This window comes from Elephantulus edwardii, unplaced genomic scaffold, assembly GCF_000299155.1.
Source record: "Elephantulus edwardii isolate Elephantulus edwardi_28Jun2011 unplaced genomic scaffold, EleEdw1.0 scaffold00003, whole genome shotgun sequence".
NCBI lineage: Eukaryota > Metazoa > Chordata > Mammalia > Macroscelidea > Macroscelididae > Elephantulus > Elephantulus edwardii.
In genome coordinates, this window is record NW_006399753.1 from 3,132,862 (window position 1) to 3,152,267 (window position 19,406).

Below are 19,406 nucleotides of genomic sequence, written 5' to 3' on the forward strand. Positions count from 1 at the left end.
TGCTGCTCGATGGGGCCGGGTGGGCAGCCTCGTCTTGACAGGACCGATGCACCTGGAAACCTGGTGAAGCGCCACTGAGCCCAACCCCACTTCATGGTAGCAAGTGGTCACCCAGGGACGGTGCCGACTGGGAGTGTGGTCACACCAGAGCTTCCTAACCACAGCCGGTCTAATCCTGCTGGGGGACCCCCGGCCAACCCAGTCCTTCTAGGGTGGAGATGGCAGCAAAGTCAAAGCAGCACGTCAGGATTGTGCCCAGTGGAGGGCCACCCGCCACTGATGGGCATGTGGTCGTGATGGGTCTGTACTGTCCTTGGCGTCGGTGTGGGAGTCAGCAGGTCACAGCTCCTGAGCTCTGGTCTTGAGGCTGCTGCTCGGGTCCCTTGATGGTACAGCTGTTGGTGTCCCTGCCCGAGGCGTCCGCCCAGGCCTCTGCACACATGCTGGCTCCACGTGTGGCGACATAACCGTAGAGGTGTTTCCTGCAAGGACGGGACTGGGACCCTCACTGCCTGCTTGTCACAAGGAGCTGGCAGCCGTCTCCTCCACCACTGTCGGCATATCGTGGACCTTGTGCTTCTGTGGCAGCGCAGCACAGGGCGGAGAAGCCTCGGTTTCTGGCTTCTCCAGTCTGTAGCTCGGCCAGGCCGCCTGAAACTCTGCCGGGTACCAGGTCTGGACAGACTGGAGCAGAACTGAGTCCAGGCTGGAGAAGTATCCAGAACTTTTCCTTGGGTAAAGATCTTTGTTTGAGAGCATGCCATGTGTCTGGTCTCATTAGCGTCATAAAAGGTCTCCAAGAAGCTTGATTCTTGCACCACCGGCCGTGCTGACACCTCCCTGCCCCCGACTGGCTCTGCGTCCTCTCGCTGCCCCTCCGTCAGGGCTGATGGTCACGGTGCTGCATCCTCAGGACAAGATGACTGATCGAGTCTTCTAACAGCTCTTGACCTGCAGTGAGACCTCAGCAATGCATCCCGTCCTCAAAAGTGAGTGCCCGGTCTATGCCTAGACCTCTGCGCCTGTGGCGTTGCCCTCACACCTTCGTCACCCCAGCATCATCATCCCTCCGTCATGCCAGCATCGGGGACCCAGGCAGCTTCAGGCTGGGCTCTGGTTTTTCAGGACTCCTTCCGTTTGGAACCACCCCTCAGGCCAGAATAACAGAAACTCAGCCAAACCATCACCTGTTAGCACTTGAACCTTCTGGTCAGATGTCTGCATACGTCACGGTGCTGATTCAGCCCATGAGAACCACTGCAGAATAGATTGGGGTGTGGTCAAGATGTGGCGGTACGCACCTCCACTTCCTTCATGGTCCAGGTTTTCTGTGGCTTCACCAAAGGACTTGGTGTAGTCTGATTCCTGCCAGTCGTGCTCAGCCAGTCTGCTGCTGCTCCGTCCAGTCTCTTGGGGTTGGAAGCCACACTGAGAGCTCTAAGTCAGGGCCATCTGTGGGGCAGTTGGCACAGTCATGGCACATGGGCTGGCGGAGCAGCTCAGAGGCATGCCAAGGAGCCACAGCGAGGCCGCAGCAGCCCCACGGGAGAGGGTGCCTGCTCTGGACCATCGTGGTGGCAGGACACCTCAGCCCCATCTGCGTCTCCTTTCATCCTTGGAACGAGGACCCAGGCGCAGAGCACGCTCTCTCACAGGCTTTGGCCACAGGCCACGATTGCTGAGCACACGGTGTCCTGTGTGCCTCGTACAGCTGTCCCTGCCTGGGCCCCTCGCACGTGCTGTTTTCTTCCCTTCTTCGCCTGGAACTGGATGACACCTCACTGTGCAGTTGAAGTCAGTTCGTTTCTACTGAGCCAGAACCGCAGTGTCCTGTTTCTTCTCTGGCTGGAAGTGACTGTGAGGACGGGCAGTGAGCAGGACCACTGGCTTCAGCTTCAGTCGAGTGTCCCTGCAGAGAGAGGAGCCAGATGCTGAGACCCACGAAGGAAGGAGGACACAGCGTGGGGACAGGTGATGACCGGCGGGAGCTGGCGTACACTGGAAGGGTGCCGAACCCCTGTGACTTGAGGAGACATGACACAAACCTGTAGGAGCACCCGCCCACCCCGCACACAGAAAGCTCTCGCTTCACCCGAGCAAACCGTGCTGGAGTTTCCCTTCTGGTCTGCGTCACTCGAGACGTGCACCACGACAGGCTCCAGGACTCACAGTGGGCCTGTGCCGCGCCAGGACCCTCACCACAGCTCCAGAGCACACTGGGCCTACGTCATGCCAAGACCCTCACCTGAGTGGGCTCCGGAACACACAGTGGGCCTGCGCCACACCAGGACCTTTATCTCATTGGGCTCCGGGACACACAGTGGGCCGGCACTACAACAGGAGACACACCACGACCTAGGACCTACTGGGCCTGCGTCGCACCAGGGGACACTCCACAACAGACTCCTGGATATACAGTGGGCCTGTGCCGCACCAGGACATGCAGAACGATGGGCTTTGGAACACACTGTGGGCCTTCGCCGTGCCAGGACCCTCACATACAGTGGGCAGCTGGACACAGGCTGGGACCTCCATCATTTCCTGCACTGTGTCAGTCACACCACACCAAGATCCATACACGTATGACCTCGACACGAAAAGCCCTCCCTGGACACTAGTCCTGCTGTCTGCAGAAATCCTGCTGAGTTTTCTGTGATTCCAGAGCGGAGTGTCCTACCCTGAGCTCTTGAGTCGTAAACTAAACAGTTGAGGACCTCGGTGGCTGGCTGTGTCACTGGTGTTGTGTGCTGGTCCTGAGCACGAAGCGGACACTGTGTCCTCACTCCCTCCCGCTCCATGAGACACATCCGACTCCTGGGGACATGCTGGACCCCGTTCTTGGTCACACAGACGCCTGCACGGCCCCTCCATTCCCCACAGCTCTCACCCTGTCTCGTGACACACCAGAAGCAGAGAACTTGCACTTGAAGGGTCACTGACCACAGGAGAGGACAGGAACGGGCAGTTTGAGATTGATAATTCTTCAACTGCAGATTTTCCCTTAATCCTGTTGTGTACGATCAAGTTGGAACCAACACACAGCTGACTCTCCGCCGGTTTTCAGAGGCAGTTAATCACATGGGAGGAGATTGCCCATCCTTCGCCCACAGAGCAGCTGGTGGATTCGAACTGTGTGCTTTAAGGATTGCAGCGCAGCTTCTTGCCACTAGGCCACCAGTGTTCCCTTTAATCCTCTAAGTAACATTATTTATAAGTATGAAAATAATAGAAATTGTCCTCTCATTAGATAAGACTTAAAGATGTTCTAAACTACGTCAGTTCGGACTTCCTGTGACCCTGGACACAGAATGCCTAGTGATCTTTGAAGGATCAAAAGTTGCCTTCTGTTTTCCCTGCCCCAGGGCTGGTGGCTTCGAACCCCTGACCTTCCAGTGTATCACTTTAACCTCTGCCTCTGGGGCTCCACTGCGAGCCCTCTCCATGTGACGCTTGTCTTGAGGAGAATTGGCCCCCTGACTTGTACCACCTACTGCCATGGGCACCGTGGGACTGTGGCCAGCCTGTCTTCTCTTTGCTGTGACCAGAGCCGTGTATGCAGGTTGCCCTCCGACGGCTGCAGACTGCGTGTGCCATCTGTTGTCTTGGTTTCTGTGGGCTTCACACCTGCGTTAAGGAAATGACAGAGCACAGAACCCTGAGGCTGTGGTGGACGCCAGGCCCATGTCTGTGGAGGGGCCCAGCTGGCCCAGCAGGCAGAGTCCTCGTGCATGAGGCACCTCCACTCATGCCCTTCCTGATAAGACCTCAGCGTCCAGCGTGGCCGTCCCCTGGCCTGCCGCTGCTTTCAGAGAAACTGCTTCCCAGTAATGCAGTGGTGGGCTGTGAACCTGTGAACCTGCTGCACTTGAGAAAGGCATACGTGCAAGTGGAGCCAGGGCGTCCTCACTGAAACACCACATCAGTGTGCCCTTTGTCCTCGGGCTCGGCAGCAGACCCCTTGGGCATTTGCTGTTAGGGTATTTGTTCATGTAACCTCTCCAGGTGTCTGAGTGGAACCTTGGGGAAGGTAGGATACATACCTGCTGACATCTGTCCAGAACCCGGGCTGTGCACAAGTTCAGTGAATCTCCTCAAAGAAAGGGTAGCAGGTGTGCACTGAAGAGAAGGGCCCCCTCGTGCTGCAGACTGATTATTGGCACTGTCCACTGTGTGGACATGGCCCTCGGAGGGAGGCTCAGACACAGTGCAGTGTACACTCGGGTATCAGAGGGGAGCCTGGTGGACGGCAGTGTGGGGGAAGCACAGGTTGGGTCCACTTGTGGACACTTGGGATCAGGACAAATTGGTCCTTGAGTCAGAGCATTTGCCGTGTGTTCGTGTGTTTGACAAGGGCCTTCTGTGTGAGATCTGCCTGTCCTCGGATGAACAAGTCTGCATTATAACATGTGGGGCAATGATGTCACTCTCATTTCCATAAATGACTCGCACACCAGCAGAAGCTGAGCCACCATGCTTCTGCGTCGTGGAGGACTGGGGCAGGTGGCTTTGCCTTTTCAGGGTGGACTCAGGACCAGGAAGCCACACGTCTAACCGCTTGCATTGTCCCTCTGTCCCCTGCTGCAGAGACAGACGACTATGCTGAGATCATAGACGAGGAGGACACGTACACCATGCCATCTAGTAAGTGCTCGCTCGGGTCCCCTGTTTGCATTTGGCAGCCGGCACCTTGCATTGAGGCTTGGCTGCTTCTTGAGGACTTTCAGCCCTAGAATTATTACACACACCGGTTCCAACGTGGTGAGAAGGGTCTGAAACCCAGTTCCTGCCATCGTTCAGGCGGACTTTGTTTTCCACACTTTGTAAAGAAGAGTAATGTAAAAAATATTTTTTCATTTAAAAGGAAAAAAAACACAGCTTTGTTTTCTGGCTCTCTGATAATAAAGACCTTTATTATTAAAGGATTAGCATTGTCTAAAGCAGGAAAAAGGCACCTACTTACTAATTAACATGCCTCCAGAAACACTATGAACTTTGCTCAGTGTTGAGAGTTGGAGAAGGGCTTCAGGCCTTTTGTTCACAGGGTCGTGCTGTGAGTGGTGCTCGACTCAAAGGCAGTCAACAACAACAAAGGATAACTCTTACTAATGTACTCAAAGAATTGCACTGCTCCTTTAAAATTATGTTTCATTGCCTTGAATAACTGATAAGAGTAGCTTCCAGAACTCAGGCCACATATCGAGAGGCTGGAGGAGATTCCTAGTCCCACGTGGAGCGAGAACCTCTGGCCTAGGGAGTGGAGCCCAGTCAGCAGGGCCCACAGGGGCCTCCCTGGGCCCTCTTACAGCTGCAGAGTCTCCCCTGCTTTGACCATCTCGGGAACACTTCGTTCCACATTGATGAGCCCTTGCTCCCCTCCCTGAGAATGCTGCTGCTGCCTTGGGTGTCGTCACCTTGAGAAGAGGCTTTGATTCTGTACAAGCACCGTGGGCTTGAGAGGACTCATCCGGACAAGCAGAATCTGAGTTGTGAGAAAAGGGGGTTGTTCATTAGTGCAGGAAAGTCAATTGTGACTCCTCGCAACCCTCTCAACCACATAGCAGAAACTCGCCCTGTTACTCACTCCAGCTGAGGACTCAGCAGTAAGCCCGGGCCCACTGTCCCTCACTGACCTGGTCCTGTTCCTGAGTTAGAGCCATTCCTACTCTCCGCTCGAAGCACGTGGACCTGTCCTAGGAGGACTGGTTCTGAGGCCTCCATCCTGCTCGGATGCGCCCGCTGGTCAGCACGGTGGGTCTGCGCAGAGCTGGGGATTCCCTGGATATGCTGAGATGGTATCACAGGTGACGTGGCACCTCCCCGACCTGCATTCCTGGGGTGCCTGAGTCCCCACTCAGGAGCTGCAGGTGAACGGTGTGCATTTAGTCAGATAGCAGCAATTTGGAAAAAGGTTTACATTTCGGTTTAAATAGTCATGTTACCGTTGAGTCATTTGTACATTCCTGCAGAGAAGGAAAAAAAACTATTTTTTTAGAGTTAAATACTAATTGTTCAACGCAGCAGCTTTTATCAACACAACCTTCAAAAAAAATACCCTCAAAAAAATACAAACACTAAGTTAGAATGTGATAGGTATTTATAGCCGTTGTTTATGCATTGTGTTTAACTCTGTTCTGTATCTGTGGTCTGTTGTTAACCTGGTTGCTGTTAGCTCTTTCTAAGCAAGGTCTTCCCTTTTTTTCCCCTCAATCGCAATGCAGAGAGCTGTGGGATAGATGAAGGTAACAGGGCCCTGCCCACACCGCTGCACTGGCTTGGCCTGCAGCCGCCCAGTGACTCCCGTGGTTCTGTTTTCAGTTAACTGTTATTTTTAAACTGTTCATTTTATTGGTTTACTCATGCTGTTAAATCAGTGGAATTACCAGCTAAAGTGATTTTAAAGAGGAAAATACGCATCTAAATTTGGCTTGGGTTTTTGTGTATGATTTATAATCTGATAACTAAGCAAAATGTTTTCAAATGTTTGCCTATTGAATATTCTGCGGGCAGTTACACTAATGGGATAGATACCGTCTGGGGTATGAGGATCATTTCTTGATTTGAACAAATTAAAATCCCAAGTTGTTAATTCAATTAGGATTCATTTACCTGGTGGGTATTTTCTTTAGCTGTGCTTCAGCCACCCACTAAGAAATTGATTTTGTATAAATCACAACAGTTGATATATTCATTTATGAGATATAATTAAGTTTGTATGCTGACACATTCAACTTTGATTCCAAGTCATCTAATTTTTAAATTATTAGTATTTCTGACAAACTACCTCTTTAAATTCTTTTAGCTCCCTGAATAATATAGAAATAGGATAATAATAAAGTGGAAAACTCTTAAACTTTCAAGACAAAAAGTTTAGTGATAACAAAAATAGCAATTTCATGTTGCCTTGTTGCCTTGACCTTTAGAAACTTTATTTGTAAAACAATTACTTTAAATAACTTTTTTTTGGTGTGTTTTTTTTTTAATTTTTAATTTTTTGTGCATGTACCGTCAAATCAGATCTGACTGGTACAGGAGGAAATTGTCCCTCCTTCTCCGGCAGAGCATCTGGTGGGTTTGAACTGTGTACCTCTGGGATTGCAGTACAGCTTCTTGCCACTAGGCCACCAGCGCTCCCCTTAACTTAAATAACTTTTTTGAAGGTTTTGAATATTAATACCTAAAGTAATAGCATCCACAGGAGTGGCATCCACTTCCTAAACAGCATGCCTCTGGAAGCTCTATGAACTTTGATAAATGACGATAGTTATAGAAAGGCCTCAGGCCTTTTGTTCACAGGATCACTATAAGTCATGCTAGACTCACTGACAATCAACAGTAATTAAGCATATATTTAATACTTAGAGCAATTATTGAGCCCACTATAAAAAAAAATAAACAGACTATCTGAGGACACTTAGAAGTGGCATTTGTAAAAATCTGTTTTTTACAAAGTGACTCAGTGAGTGCCATGATTGTGGCAGAAATGCCTTCAGTATCGTTTAGGAGAGTTCCACTGTTGAAGCACCCTCATGAGTTGATGTGCACAGTTGACGTTTTTATTCATGGATGATAAAACTGAAATGTATTGAGTGTAATTTCTATGACTGGAATATTATACTTGACACTTTTTAATATTTGGGTCATGTTTTGCAGCCAGGGATTATGAGATTCAAAGAGAAAGAATAGAGCTTGGACGCTGTATTGGAGAAGGCCAGTTTGGAGACGTGCATCAGGGAGTGTACCTGAGCCCAGTAAGTCTCTTTGGTACAGAAGCCTAGGCTTTGACTCTATCGCAAGCTCCTCGTGCGTGCCTGTCTGAGTGCCCAGCACCCCCGGCCACATGCTGTAGTCTATGATGACGGTCATCTGTCAGCTGGCTTGGAGTGTGAGAAACCAGCACATTGCCAGGTCCGCTCCAGAGAGAGCTGGCTTGACCTGTGGCATCAGTGACAGCTTCCATGTGTGACACTAATGACACGGTGAATGGACTTTGTCATAGAGCTAGTTAGCCAGTATTCCAGTTCACCTGCATTTTTAAGGAGGAGAATCCGTTTGTCCCAGAGAGCACCCTCCTCAGAGCCCTGGTGGTGCTGTGGGTAAGGCGTTCAGCTACAAACCAGCAGCTCAGCGTTTGAACCTGCCAGTCACCACTGGGGAGAGCAGCCCCCCTCCTCCCATATAGATGGCTCCTTTAAGAGCCTGCTGTGTGGGCCTTCGGGGCTGTTAGTCGGCAGCCACTTGGGGCCAGGATTAATATGCTCTCCAGAAGAGCTGAGTGCCATTTTTATATATTCCTCAATAATCGTTTTCTTGAAGAATAATTAACAGACATAAAACCTGCTTTTTTTAAAAGGGTTCATTTTGGTGGTTCTGAGCATCTTGGAAGCGTGTCTTAGCGCCTCACAGAGAATCTCCTCTGTACCTGCTCGCAGTCACCCCCTGTTCCTCCTCGCTCCACCAGCCGGTTTTCTGTGTCTAAGGACTTGTTTCCTGTGGGCAGTTCTCACAGATGGAACCGTGCGGTGTGTGAAGCTCCGTGACTGGCTCTGTCACTCCCCTCAACTTTGAAGGACGTATCAGTGTTGCAGCAGGTGTCAGCTTTGTCCCTCTTAGGGAGAAATGAAGACTGACGTCAGGCTGGGAGAAAGAGTCAGCAGCCTACGAGGACAAAGCCTTGTTTGCAGAAAATGACACTTGAAGCACATACTGCAGAAGATCAAAGACTGCAGCCTTCAATGGGGATTATACCTCAGCATCAGGACAACAGAAATCCCTACAGCTTGACCCATAGGCAACATCAGGATAAAGTTGTCGGGGATTTTCTTTTGCTTGGATCCAGCAATCAGGAAGTCAGATAGCACGCTGTGCGGGGCATATCGCCTGTGAAGGACTTCCTTAAAGGGCTAGAGATCAAGAATGCCCTGTTGAAAGTTTAAGGGACCCTCACCTATGCCCTGCTGTTTTTGTTTGCTTCATAGATATTTGAAAGCTGGACGATTCAGGAGAAAGACAGAAGGGTTGATACTTTCCAATTGGAGTGTTGAAGATTATTAAATACACCCTGGACTACCATAAGAATTAGTGACTGTTTTGACGGGGCCCCTGGAGGCATGGTGTCAGGCAGGGCCAGTTCTTGGAGAGGTGAAGAGGCAGCAAAGGGAAGGCAGGTCCTTCCACAGTGGTTTTGGGTGGCAACTGACACTGTGCTTTAAGCACTGCTGAGATGGTGAGGGCGGGAGGGCTGCCCTCAGCACCAGCCTTCTTGCCCCTCTGCCTGCATGCGGCCCCAGAAGGGGCGTCATCTTCACGATTTCTGAACTGTATAAAACATCAGGTGTTCAGCAGGTGTTTGAAAAGTAACAGCGTGGATGATAGTCTTGTAGGCAAGAAAAGGCTTTGCTGTCTTTCAGATTTTCCATATAATGGGCATTTTATGTCATTTATAGTATGGTATAAAACAAAATCCAGTGGCTGTTACGGTGTTGTTACTCAGGGGTCACAGAGTGAGGGGCCCACGGGATTTTCAGGACTGTTCCCAGCGGGGGCTCTCTGCTCTCCACACCTGTCTGCCAAGGGTGCTGCCTACTCCTGGGGAAGGGGCTGTTCTATAGGATGGAGGGGAGCCGCCTTCAGGAGCCTCCAGGGTGGAACCTCAGAGCAGCAGCCTCTTCATCCCTCCCCCTCCCCCAGCAGCTGCTGGGTTCACGTTGCTAACGTTTTGACTGATGGGCAGGTATTTAACCATTGCACCTCGAGGGCAGAAGTGGGATGACGTGAGGGCTGCATCATTGGGCCCTTGGAGTGGAAGGGGTCCATACTCTGATCCCGGCTGTGTGAGGATTCACCAGCAGCCTGCCTTCGTTGGTGGCCAGGGGACACTGACGGGACAGCACGGAACACCTGCTCAGCAGCTGCGTCTCCTCAAGGCTGCAGCCCGTGCCTGTCCCCTGGTGCCGCCCAGCCTGCTCAGTCGGCGGAGCGCAGTGTCAAGGGGAGGCCGGGAGTGAGTGAGGCAGGGCCTTTGATGACGAGGGGCTTAGATCAGAAATTCCTCATCTGAGGCCTCTGGGCTTCAGCTGCCTGCAGCATCTCCAGCACACGGGCTCTCAGGTGAGGGCTTCACACAGAGTACTACAGGTATGAGGAGGCCCTGAGTATGCGGGTACTCCAGGGTGCACGGTAGTCCACGCGTGCAGGTCCTTCTGGTGTCCGGGATACTCTTGGGTAACAGGGCACTCCAAAGGGTTCCTCCGGCAAGATAGTGCATTCTGGTTCCCAGGCCCAGAGCTGCCAGCATGCAGCTTACCGGGAATGTGCCCAGTGGCTAATGCCGCGAACTTGTTTCTGTGTGTGACTTTTGAACTTTCCTAACAGGAGAATCCAGCTTTGGCGGTTGCAATTAAGACATGTAAAAACTGCACTTCGGACAGTGTGCGAGAGAAATTCCTTCAAGAAGCCTGTAAGTGTCTTCAAGTTTCTGTGAAACCTACCGTTGACTTTGTGTCAGTGAGAGCCAGGCTGTTTGTGGAGAAGGAAAGCAGCGTGTTAGGTTCTGGGGCACAACTCTGTGTATTACACACGGTCAAGGACCATGTGTCCAGCTCCCACCTGCCTTCCCTCCCAGCTAGCCTGCTGTGTAGGTGGCGCAGCTCTGGCTGGGCTATGTCCTGCTGCTCTGCCTCCCTTACCTTCAGTGGTGCTCGTGTTCCAGGCCTGTGAGAGTCACGCCCAGGTCCAGACTCCTCACTCAAGGCTGTGCCCCATGGCCTCACTGGACAGGTGCATCGAGCCACGCTGCTCTGCACATTCTGACTTAATTTCCAGGTGAAAAGCCTGAGGGAGTGAGCCCAAGGCCAGCTGTGCCCACGAAGGGGGATGAGGACTTGTTACCCTCCCCCTCACAGGACTCCAGCCCCTGGGAAGGCACCACCAGGTCCCCTTTTCTTCTGTCGGCTGTGCCTGTGAAGCTAGCTCACCTGTGGCTGAGCCCAACTGCCCTCTTCCCGGATTTGAACCCGCATCACTTGCCTCAGGCTCTAGCTACCCTAGTTTTCAGGAACGCGGAAGGATTGTAGTTAACCAGAGCTTCTTCCCCAGTGACGATGCGGCAGTTTGACCACCCGCACATCGTGAAGCTGATTGGCGTCATCACGGAGAACCCTGTGTGGATCATCATGGAGCTGTGCACGCTGGGAGAGGTACTGCTCTGCCTTCCTCTGCGCCAGGGGCTCGTGGCTCCGCCGGGACACGCTTTCCCCGTGGCAGCACTCAGGACTAAACTTTAACGATGCAAACGCATTTAAGGTGCGCGTGCTCCTGGTTTTCAAGCTGCCACTTGGGTGTCAGTGAGCCCCCAGCCTTTCCAGGAATGCAGGAGTCGCTGGGGGCCTGTCCTCCCTCCTTGGAAAGGCCTGACCTGAGGCTCCCCTACAGCTCCCTGGCCTGCTCTGACGTCAGGGCGCCCCTCCGTGCACTGCCACCAGGGGACATGGTGGTGGGGGTTGATTTTTATCACAATGACTTTGAGGGTCTACTTTTGACACTGTGGTAGTTCTTCTTGTTTAGAACACTGGGACTGAATGGTTCTCAGTCACCTGCCTTCTGTTACCTCAACATCCAGGCAGGTGGGGGCTCGTGAGCCCAGTGGTGTGGTTACTCTACATGTGTCTAGTTCATCTTTTCACACCTGAAACTTCCCGAGGCGGAGGTGGGCTAGGTGAGAGAGGAGACCCTTCCGGCCTCAAGCGGGAGAGCCATTTAGTGACTGACTTCCTGGGGCTGTCGATCAGGTGCTTTACTGCGTAGGTAGCTTCCATCTGTAACCGGGCCTCTGTTGAGCAGTGATGAAGGTTTTATTCATTCCCTAGGTTTTCAGTACTTGTAAATTACAGTCATTAAGATTTTGGTTTTATCCTAGGTTTTTAAACAAAATGATAAACCATTGTTCCTGAGTGGAAATGTTGGGCAAATGCTTGGGAGACAATGAGTGGTGTTGAAGATTGCTTTTTTAATTGACTGTCTCTTCTTTGTCCCTGACTATTTTCTTTTTTCATTTGATCATCGTCCCAAAGCTGAGGTCGTTTTTGCAAGTCAGGAAGTACAATTTGGACCTGGCCTCTCTGATCCTGTACGCGTACCAACTCAGCACTGCTCTTGCGTATCTGGAGAGCAAAAGATTCGTCCACAGGTGGGTGTGTCCCTCAGACCGACAAGGGCTAACGTGGCACAGCAGCCCACAGGCCACCGTGTAGCTCACACACTGGCTCATCCTGGAAGTCACAATCACCTGTGTGAGTCAGCATTGATTTCAAAACCAAGGAGAGGTGAGGCGGCAGGGATCCGAATTAATGGCAGTGGAGCAGCCGGACAGAACTGGGAGTGTTCACACACGTAACCAGTGCCTTCAGGGCCGAGGGCAGGGATTGTTGAAGGGCAGCAAAACGGCTGGAAACTTCACAAAACACAGCATTCATGCCGTCAAGTGGCTGTGCCCAGTGACGCTGTAGAGAAACAGGCCTGCCTGCTGTCCTGGGCTGTGACTGGGGGGGTCCCACTGCCCCATCCTTCTCCACGTCACGGCTGTAGGTTTTGAGCTTGCATGATTATGGTCAGCAACCAAGCACTTGGCCACTGAGCTCCTTCATAGAAAACACACTGAAATAATGTTTTAAATAATAGTGAAAGGAAGACACTGGTCCAGGTGGTAGCCTTGGGAGCAGGGAAGCCAGTGGAGGCCCGGGCGGGAAGGGCCGCAGTGCACGGTCCTTCCTACACCGCTGGAGTCGGCTGTGCAGGGTGCTGGCGGTCTTGCTGCCGCCTGTCCTGGGGTGAAGAGGTATTGGGGAGTGTGCGTACAGTCTGCTGGCCCAGGGTCCTTTATTCATCCAGTGAGTACTGCTGAGAGCCATGCCTGACCCCAGAGCTGTGCGATGTGGACACGGCCCCAACACATGTTAGCCTGGGACTGCCCAGCTTACAGTGACCAGTTGTTGCTACTCGGTGGCGTTGAGTTGAGTACCAACTGATAGCGACGCTGTGAACAAGAGATCTGAACCCTGTTGTGTCCTGCGCCTTCCTCACACTTCTGACACACAAGAGCTCATTGGAGCAGTCACCACGCCAGTCCACCTGGTTGAGGGTCTTCCTCCCTTTGCTGACCCTCCACCCCTCTCAGCATCATGTCCTTCTGCAAGGAACAGCCTCTCCTAGTAACATGCCCAAAGGACGTGAGGCAAAGCCTCCTCATTCTTGTCTCCTAAGAGCACCCCGGCCGCACCCTCTCCAAGACCTATCTGTCCATTCTCTTAGCTGTCTATGGGATGTTCTGTGCTCTTCACCAGCACCACAGCTCAGAGGCATCAAGTCTTTCCCTGCCATCCTTATTCATTGTCCAGCTCTCAGGGGCATAGCCCGTAATCAGGAAGACCGTGTCCTGAAATCAGATACACCTTAGTTTTCGAACTGACATCATTACTCCTCAGTAACTTGGAGAGGTCCCTAACTGCAGACTTCCCAGTGCAACACATCTCCTTATTCCCTCGACCACTGGCATCTCCAGCTTCTCACTGTCTGAGGGCAGTTAAAAGCCCTTCCCTTTTGTTCACTGCGTAGCTAGAGAGGTGGTTTCTGCCAGTAAAACAGAGGTCACCAGCAGAATCCCTGAGAGCTGTTTCCAAGAGAGCTCTCACTGTGTTTAGCGAGGTCTCTAGAAACGTCTGTTGTGTGTTGTCATCAGTTAAGACAGTCACTAACGTGATTTTTTGAAAAGTAAGGAACTTTTTCATTATTGAAGATTATACTTGCCACCTTCAAAAACAATGATTGTTAATATGTGCTATTTGCAATTTTATGCATGTTAATGGTACCTAGGGTTTTTTTTTCCTTTTTTTTTTAAAGTATATTTGCTTACTGTGCTGTGTTAGTGGTTGTAGGATTAAAAAAAAATGCAATGGTGAAGTAAGTGTGATGCCAACAGAAGGTAGTTTTTCACTTGTCCACGTCTTGAAGCATTTGAAGGGACTATTACATTTTTTAAAAAACAACTATAACACATCAAAACCAAAAAACCCCAGTAGCTTCTAAAAAAGAAGTACCATTTTTGTTGTTTTGTGTGCCAAACCCCAAAGTACAGTAAACGTGAATTTTTGAAAGCTGTAGCTCCATCAGAGGACTGTTAGACTGCCAAAAGTAGTGCCTAAAAATCATACGGAGATTGTATTTTATAGAAGAAAAAGAAGAGTTCTCAATGACAAAAGAGTTACCTTGGAAAATCATCATGGTTGAAATGTTTCTGGTTCCTGGAAATGCTGCGCTTTTTGTCTTTTACATCATTGGTGTGCTTTAAATCAAAGTGTGTAGTTCAGAGGTCTTCATGTTCACATTGTAAGATCAGGTGAATGACCACATCTTTAGAGCTTGAATTCGTTTTTAATTTTCATTTTATTTTGTATAATATATATGCAGTCCCCTATTCTTTGCATTTGGAAGTATAAACAATATAAATCTGTTATTCCTGTAATTTTTATGATGTAACTCTACTCTATCCTCAAGACATTTACAATAAATCCTTTATGTGCAAAAAAAAATTATATCTATCTATCTATATGTATTTGCAATTTTGAAAGAGTATCTTTAAAAAATCTTTGGTGAAGCCTGTTTGCCTTGTATAGAAGCATTCTTCTCATTAATTGTTGCACATTTCCTTCCCTTCCCTTCCCAGCCCCTTTCCCAGTCCACTTTGTAATGTGTATTGTACGAGATTGTTGTCATAATCATATTGTATTTTATGTGTGTGTGTGTGTGTGTGTATGTATATAAATATATCTCATACCTAATCATATATTCCTTTTGAGCCATTCTTCCCCTCATCTGTTCCAATGCAGTGTTCATTATCTGTCCACTCATTCTCCATTCTTCCCCCAAGCCCCCATGTCAGACCTGTTTTATAAACGTAGTATATAGTGTTTGTCCTTCTGTGATTAAGATATTTCACTGAGCGTGATGTCCTCCAGGCGCACCCATGTTGTGTAGTGTTTTATGAGTTCTTTTACAGTACAGACTGTTTTCATCGAATCCCTGCCTATGTTGTGGTCATTGAGCTAGAAGCCTAAAGGTCCCATGTGAACCAGCCTGCCAGCCCTGTGCCAAGGATGTGGGGATCTGTCCCTTTAGAGACTGACACTCAGAAACCCCCTGGGCAGCTGAGGGTCAGCACTGATGCATGTTAGCGGGCTTCTCTTCATACGGATGCCCTTGGACTGTGGTTCTGGTGTGGGTCTGTTAAAATGTATTGCCTCCCATCTTACTTACCAGGGATATTGCTGCTCGGAATGTTCTAGTCTCCTCTACGGACTGTGTAAAATTGGGAGACTTTGGATTGTCCCGATACATGGAAGACAGTACTTACTACAAAGGTGAGACATTAGAGCAGTAGGTGGGAGCAGGCTCCAAGTCTCTGTTCTGATAGGCCCAGCTCATTGTTGGCAGAGATGCAAAAAAAAATTGTTCTAGACACCTGATGGGGCTGAGGCAGCTGGCCACAGGACCAAACCTTCTCCTTAACCTCGCCCTTCATCATAAGAAGGCTTAGCAGGGGTCAGAGGCCCCAGATCGTGGCTCCCCTCTAACCTACACGTCCTGTCCCTGGTTGACAGTCCCTGCGTCCCCTCCACCTCCCACCCCAGCCTGCAGACCCCGCGTCCCCGTGCCCTTAGTCTGTATCCGTGATGCCCACATCTGGTAGGAGCCTACCCCTGCTCCCTACCACCCGCTGGAGTGGGCATCCCTGAGGGAAGGTGACTTGGAGCCTGAGGGAGCGTTTGCTGAGCGTCTGAAAGGAAATAGTCTCAGCCTCTCAAAGCAAAGGGTGTGCCTGGTCTGTGCCCCTCCGGACAGTGCCATCAGGACATTTAGAGTACACTCTTCCCGTCTGAAGAGCATTGTCTGCTGTGTTAGTCCTGGACCCTTCACCACAGAGCAGCAGCCCCTGGAGGGCAGGCCTGTTCTCCTCTCCACATAGCTGCCGCTCCACGAGGGAGGCAGCTCACCCCAGTGCAACCCCTAACACCCCCAGTGACCTCAGCAAAAAAGACATCAGAGCTTGAAGCTCCATTAGCTCTAAGCGCTCCTCTCTCAGGGACAGTAGGGAGATTTCACTTTCTAAAATTTGCCTTCCAGCTTCCAAAGGAAAATTGCCTATTAAGTGGATGGCTCCAGAGTCCATTAATTTTCGACGTTTTACCTCAGCTAGTGATGTTTGGATGTTTGGTGAGTGTTTTTAAACCGTCATTTTTGTAAATTTGGGGGTTTTTATCTTCTGCGTAGTAAACAGGGCGTCTCTGTCCGGCAGGTGTCAGTGTCTTCCGTCCCCTGCCGCCTGGCCATTTCTCTCCTCTGGTTCATTCTGCGTGTGGTGACAGATGTGTCCACCTCTCCGTCCTGTGCTCTCCCCACCTTTGCCCTTCCTCCCTCACCAGGGCGGCACCCTGACTGCCTGCTGTCTCTCATCCCCCTTCCCTGTCATCCTTTGGAGTGAGTGACCAGGACTTGCCTCAGGCCTGGCGCAGGGCGCCGGGACTACTGTGGACCTGCCTTCCGTCTCCATCTGGCCTGGGGTGGAGGCCTGCTGTTCTCGGGTCATCCTCAGGTCAGAGAATTGGCTTTCTCTGATCGAGGTTCCCTTCTTCAGGGTCTGCTCTGATTCTCCTGCAGCTCCGGCTGGGGCTCCTCCTCCAGTCTCAGTCGCCTAGTTCTGTTGAGGGTGTGTGAGAGGGTGGTCTGACGCAGCCCTGCTACATCAGCTGTTGACCTGAAGTGTGCGGATACTCTTTGAAGGATGGCACGCCTCAGCCCACCTCTCCTGGCTTGTCTTTCTGCCTGGCATGCTTTACCCATCTCCTCTCCACCTGGTGAAATCCTGGCCTTCCAGGTCCCCTTCCCGGAAGCCTTATGTAACAGGTGTCTCCGGCACCTCCAGCCCCCACTCTGCTGGCCCCTGCGCTCCTTCTATCTGGGTGCACTCTCTCCCTTACAGACACAGTGCTTCATGTCAGCAGGGACTCACACCCGTAGATGATCTTGAGTTTTTCTTTGGTTTAATTGCTTCTGTGAGGCGTACGGGTGACTGGGAGCGGGAGCCTCTCTGCACACACAGCAGGGTCAGCGGTATCTTGATTTTGATGAAATGCTCACTCGGCTCTTGAATCAGAGAGACTCCTGGCTGACCCTCCAGCAGGATTCCAGGAGGCCCTAAACTGCAGAGGAAAAGACAGCCCAGCCTCCGCCCAAGGAGAACTGCGGGGTTTGGACCAAAGCAGCACCACCTTTGGATTATCAGTGCAGCTCCCCGCACACTCGATGGCCAGAGCTCCCACTGATAAACTGCGGTATTGTTTAAATGCCAGCTTCAGGGTTCTGTATGTCCGTTGCAAGGAAGCGTGCCAGGGACATAGGGAGCTCTCAGACAAAACACACTCATCATGTTGTGGGTTCTGGTGAGGAGAAACAGAACAGAGGCATCATTGTTACCCAAGATTCTTTGTTTTGACATTCTTGGGAGTTACGACTAATTGCAGAGTGTCCATCGCATTGATAGATGGTAATTAGGTAGGAACTGAACATGCAGAAATAAAGACACAGTGGCCTCCACAGGGCCAGGCACTCAGCACAGCGGAAGGGGGCTCGTCCCGAGGAGTCAGGAGGAGCTGGAGAGAGAACTTGCGTTAATCACAGAGTTTGTGTAGTGGATTTAAAAAAAATGTTACAAGTTTGAAGCAAGGGAGTATCTGTCTAAAAGGAATTGCCTTCCTTTTTGTGTGTTTTTCCTTTTGTCCCAACCGGGAACCTAAATCTGTTTTAATTGCACAGACACACGGACAAAAAGTCATTTTGTATCTGCCAAGTGTGGTACCTTCCTTTGTTTATTTGCTATTAAACTGTTTGAGAAGAAGAAAAAAAAACTTGCCTGGAGAGTGGGCCGATTGTGAGACTAACACAGGGGCGCTCGTGGTGGAGATGTCCGTGCGAGCAAGGTGTGTGTGTCCTGGGTGCATGGGTGACAAGATGCCCAGGTGGCCATGTGCAGAGGGAGGGCTGGCTGACGAGCGGTAGTGCCCAGGCGCTGCGCTGTGTGCGCTCTGCTCTCCGACCCAGTGTTCCCCGTTGGTGTCAGAGTGAATCAGGTACACGTGCACCTCATTGTCCTGCACTTGGCAGATGCTGAAAGGTTCATGGCAGCCCTGCACCAAGCAAGGCCTTCCAGCCACATGTGCTCACTGTGTCATATTTCGTCCATTCTCAGAGCTCTGCAGACCTTCATAATACGCTTGCACCCTTCCCAGGCTGTGGTGTGGTGCAAACTGACCTTCCCGGTGCCCTGGAGAAGTACACGGTCCACGTGCTCGCTCCGCTGTCCCGGACCTAAGCCTGCGGCATGTCTGAGGTCTGCCCGTGCCAGTAGGTGCACTGTCGAGCGTGTGGGCCAGGTCCAAGGAGCCTGGAGATTTCTAGAAATCTTTGTAGGGAGGATAATGACCGAGCCCTCCGGAAGCCAGGTGCCGCACCACAGCCACACGGGCTGCCAGCCAGCGTGCAGAGGGGGTCACAACAGGGGCAGCAGCTGCGGGGCCAGTGTGCTCAGGAGGGGAAAGTCCTGCAGCTTCCGCACAAGGACCTGGAATCCGTGATTCCACTGTGGGCGAGCCCTTTGCTAATGCAGAATTTTCAGGAAAATCAGCTTGTTGGGGACATTGGCTTTGTCCTTGCTACTAATTCACCGTTTCACTGTTGGTGTCGTGTCCACGTGGCGTCACGTTCTAAATTTGTACTGGTGTCAGTTGAATTTTACTCAGGTGAGACTGTCTGCCCGAATCACAGCAGGGCCAGTCCAGGGCCAGCCGTGGAGACCCCCGAGCTTGGGACTGCAGCCTGCATGCTCATTCACTGATTTTCTCATTCCCACTTCACAGGTGTGTGTATGTGGGAGATTTTGATGCATGGTGTGAAGCCTTTTCAAGGAGTGAAGAACAATGATGTGATCGGTCGGATTGAAAATGGGGAGAGATTGCCAATGCCTCCAAATTGTCCTCCTACCCTCTACAGCCTTATGACGAAGTGCTGGGCCTACGACCCCAGCAGGCGGCCCAGGTTCACTGAACTCAAAGCTCAGCTCAGGTAGGAGCCAGCGTGGACAGGCCTGGAGGGGGGCAGGTGTGGCCACGTGTCCCTTCTGCAGTGGTAGCACCTTCAGGTCATGTCATTCAGGCGGCTGAGGGCGGCTGGTTCTTGTGTAGAGTTTCATTGAGCCCGTGTGCGTGTCTCTGTACCTTATTAGGCAGTCACTTATAATCCTTCACGGTCAGGGCTCTCCCCCTGCTCTGACAGGCTTGGCGTGGCTCACAAAGCCTGCAGGG

At 51.2% G+C, this 19,406-nt stretch overlaps 1 protein-coding gene across 2 annotated transcripts in view; it reads left to right on the plus strand.

Moving 5' to 3' along the window:
• Positions 1-19,406, plus strand: part of PTK2 (protein tyrosine kinase 2) — a 128,437-nt gene that overhangs the window by 70,262 nt on the left and 38,769 nt on the right. For both annotated transcript variants that reach the window (XM_006879264.1, XM_006879263.1), the window contains exons 13-20: positions 4,585-4,641; positions 7,651-7,748; positions 10,372-10,456; positions 11,095-11,195; positions 12,069-12,184; positions 15,310-15,410; positions 16,174-16,263; positions 18,963-19,167. In XM_006879264.1, the coding sequence (XP_006879326.1) occupies positions 4,585-4,641; positions 7,651-7,748; positions 10,372-10,456; positions 11,095-11,195; positions 12,069-12,184; positions 15,310-15,410; positions 16,174-16,263; positions 18,963-19,167 (853 nt within the window). The remainder of the gene's footprint in view (positions 1-4,584; positions 4,642-7,650; positions 7,749-10,371; positions 10,457-11,094; positions 11,196-12,068; positions 12,185-15,309; positions 15,411-16,173; positions 16,264-18,962; positions 19,168-19,406) is intronic.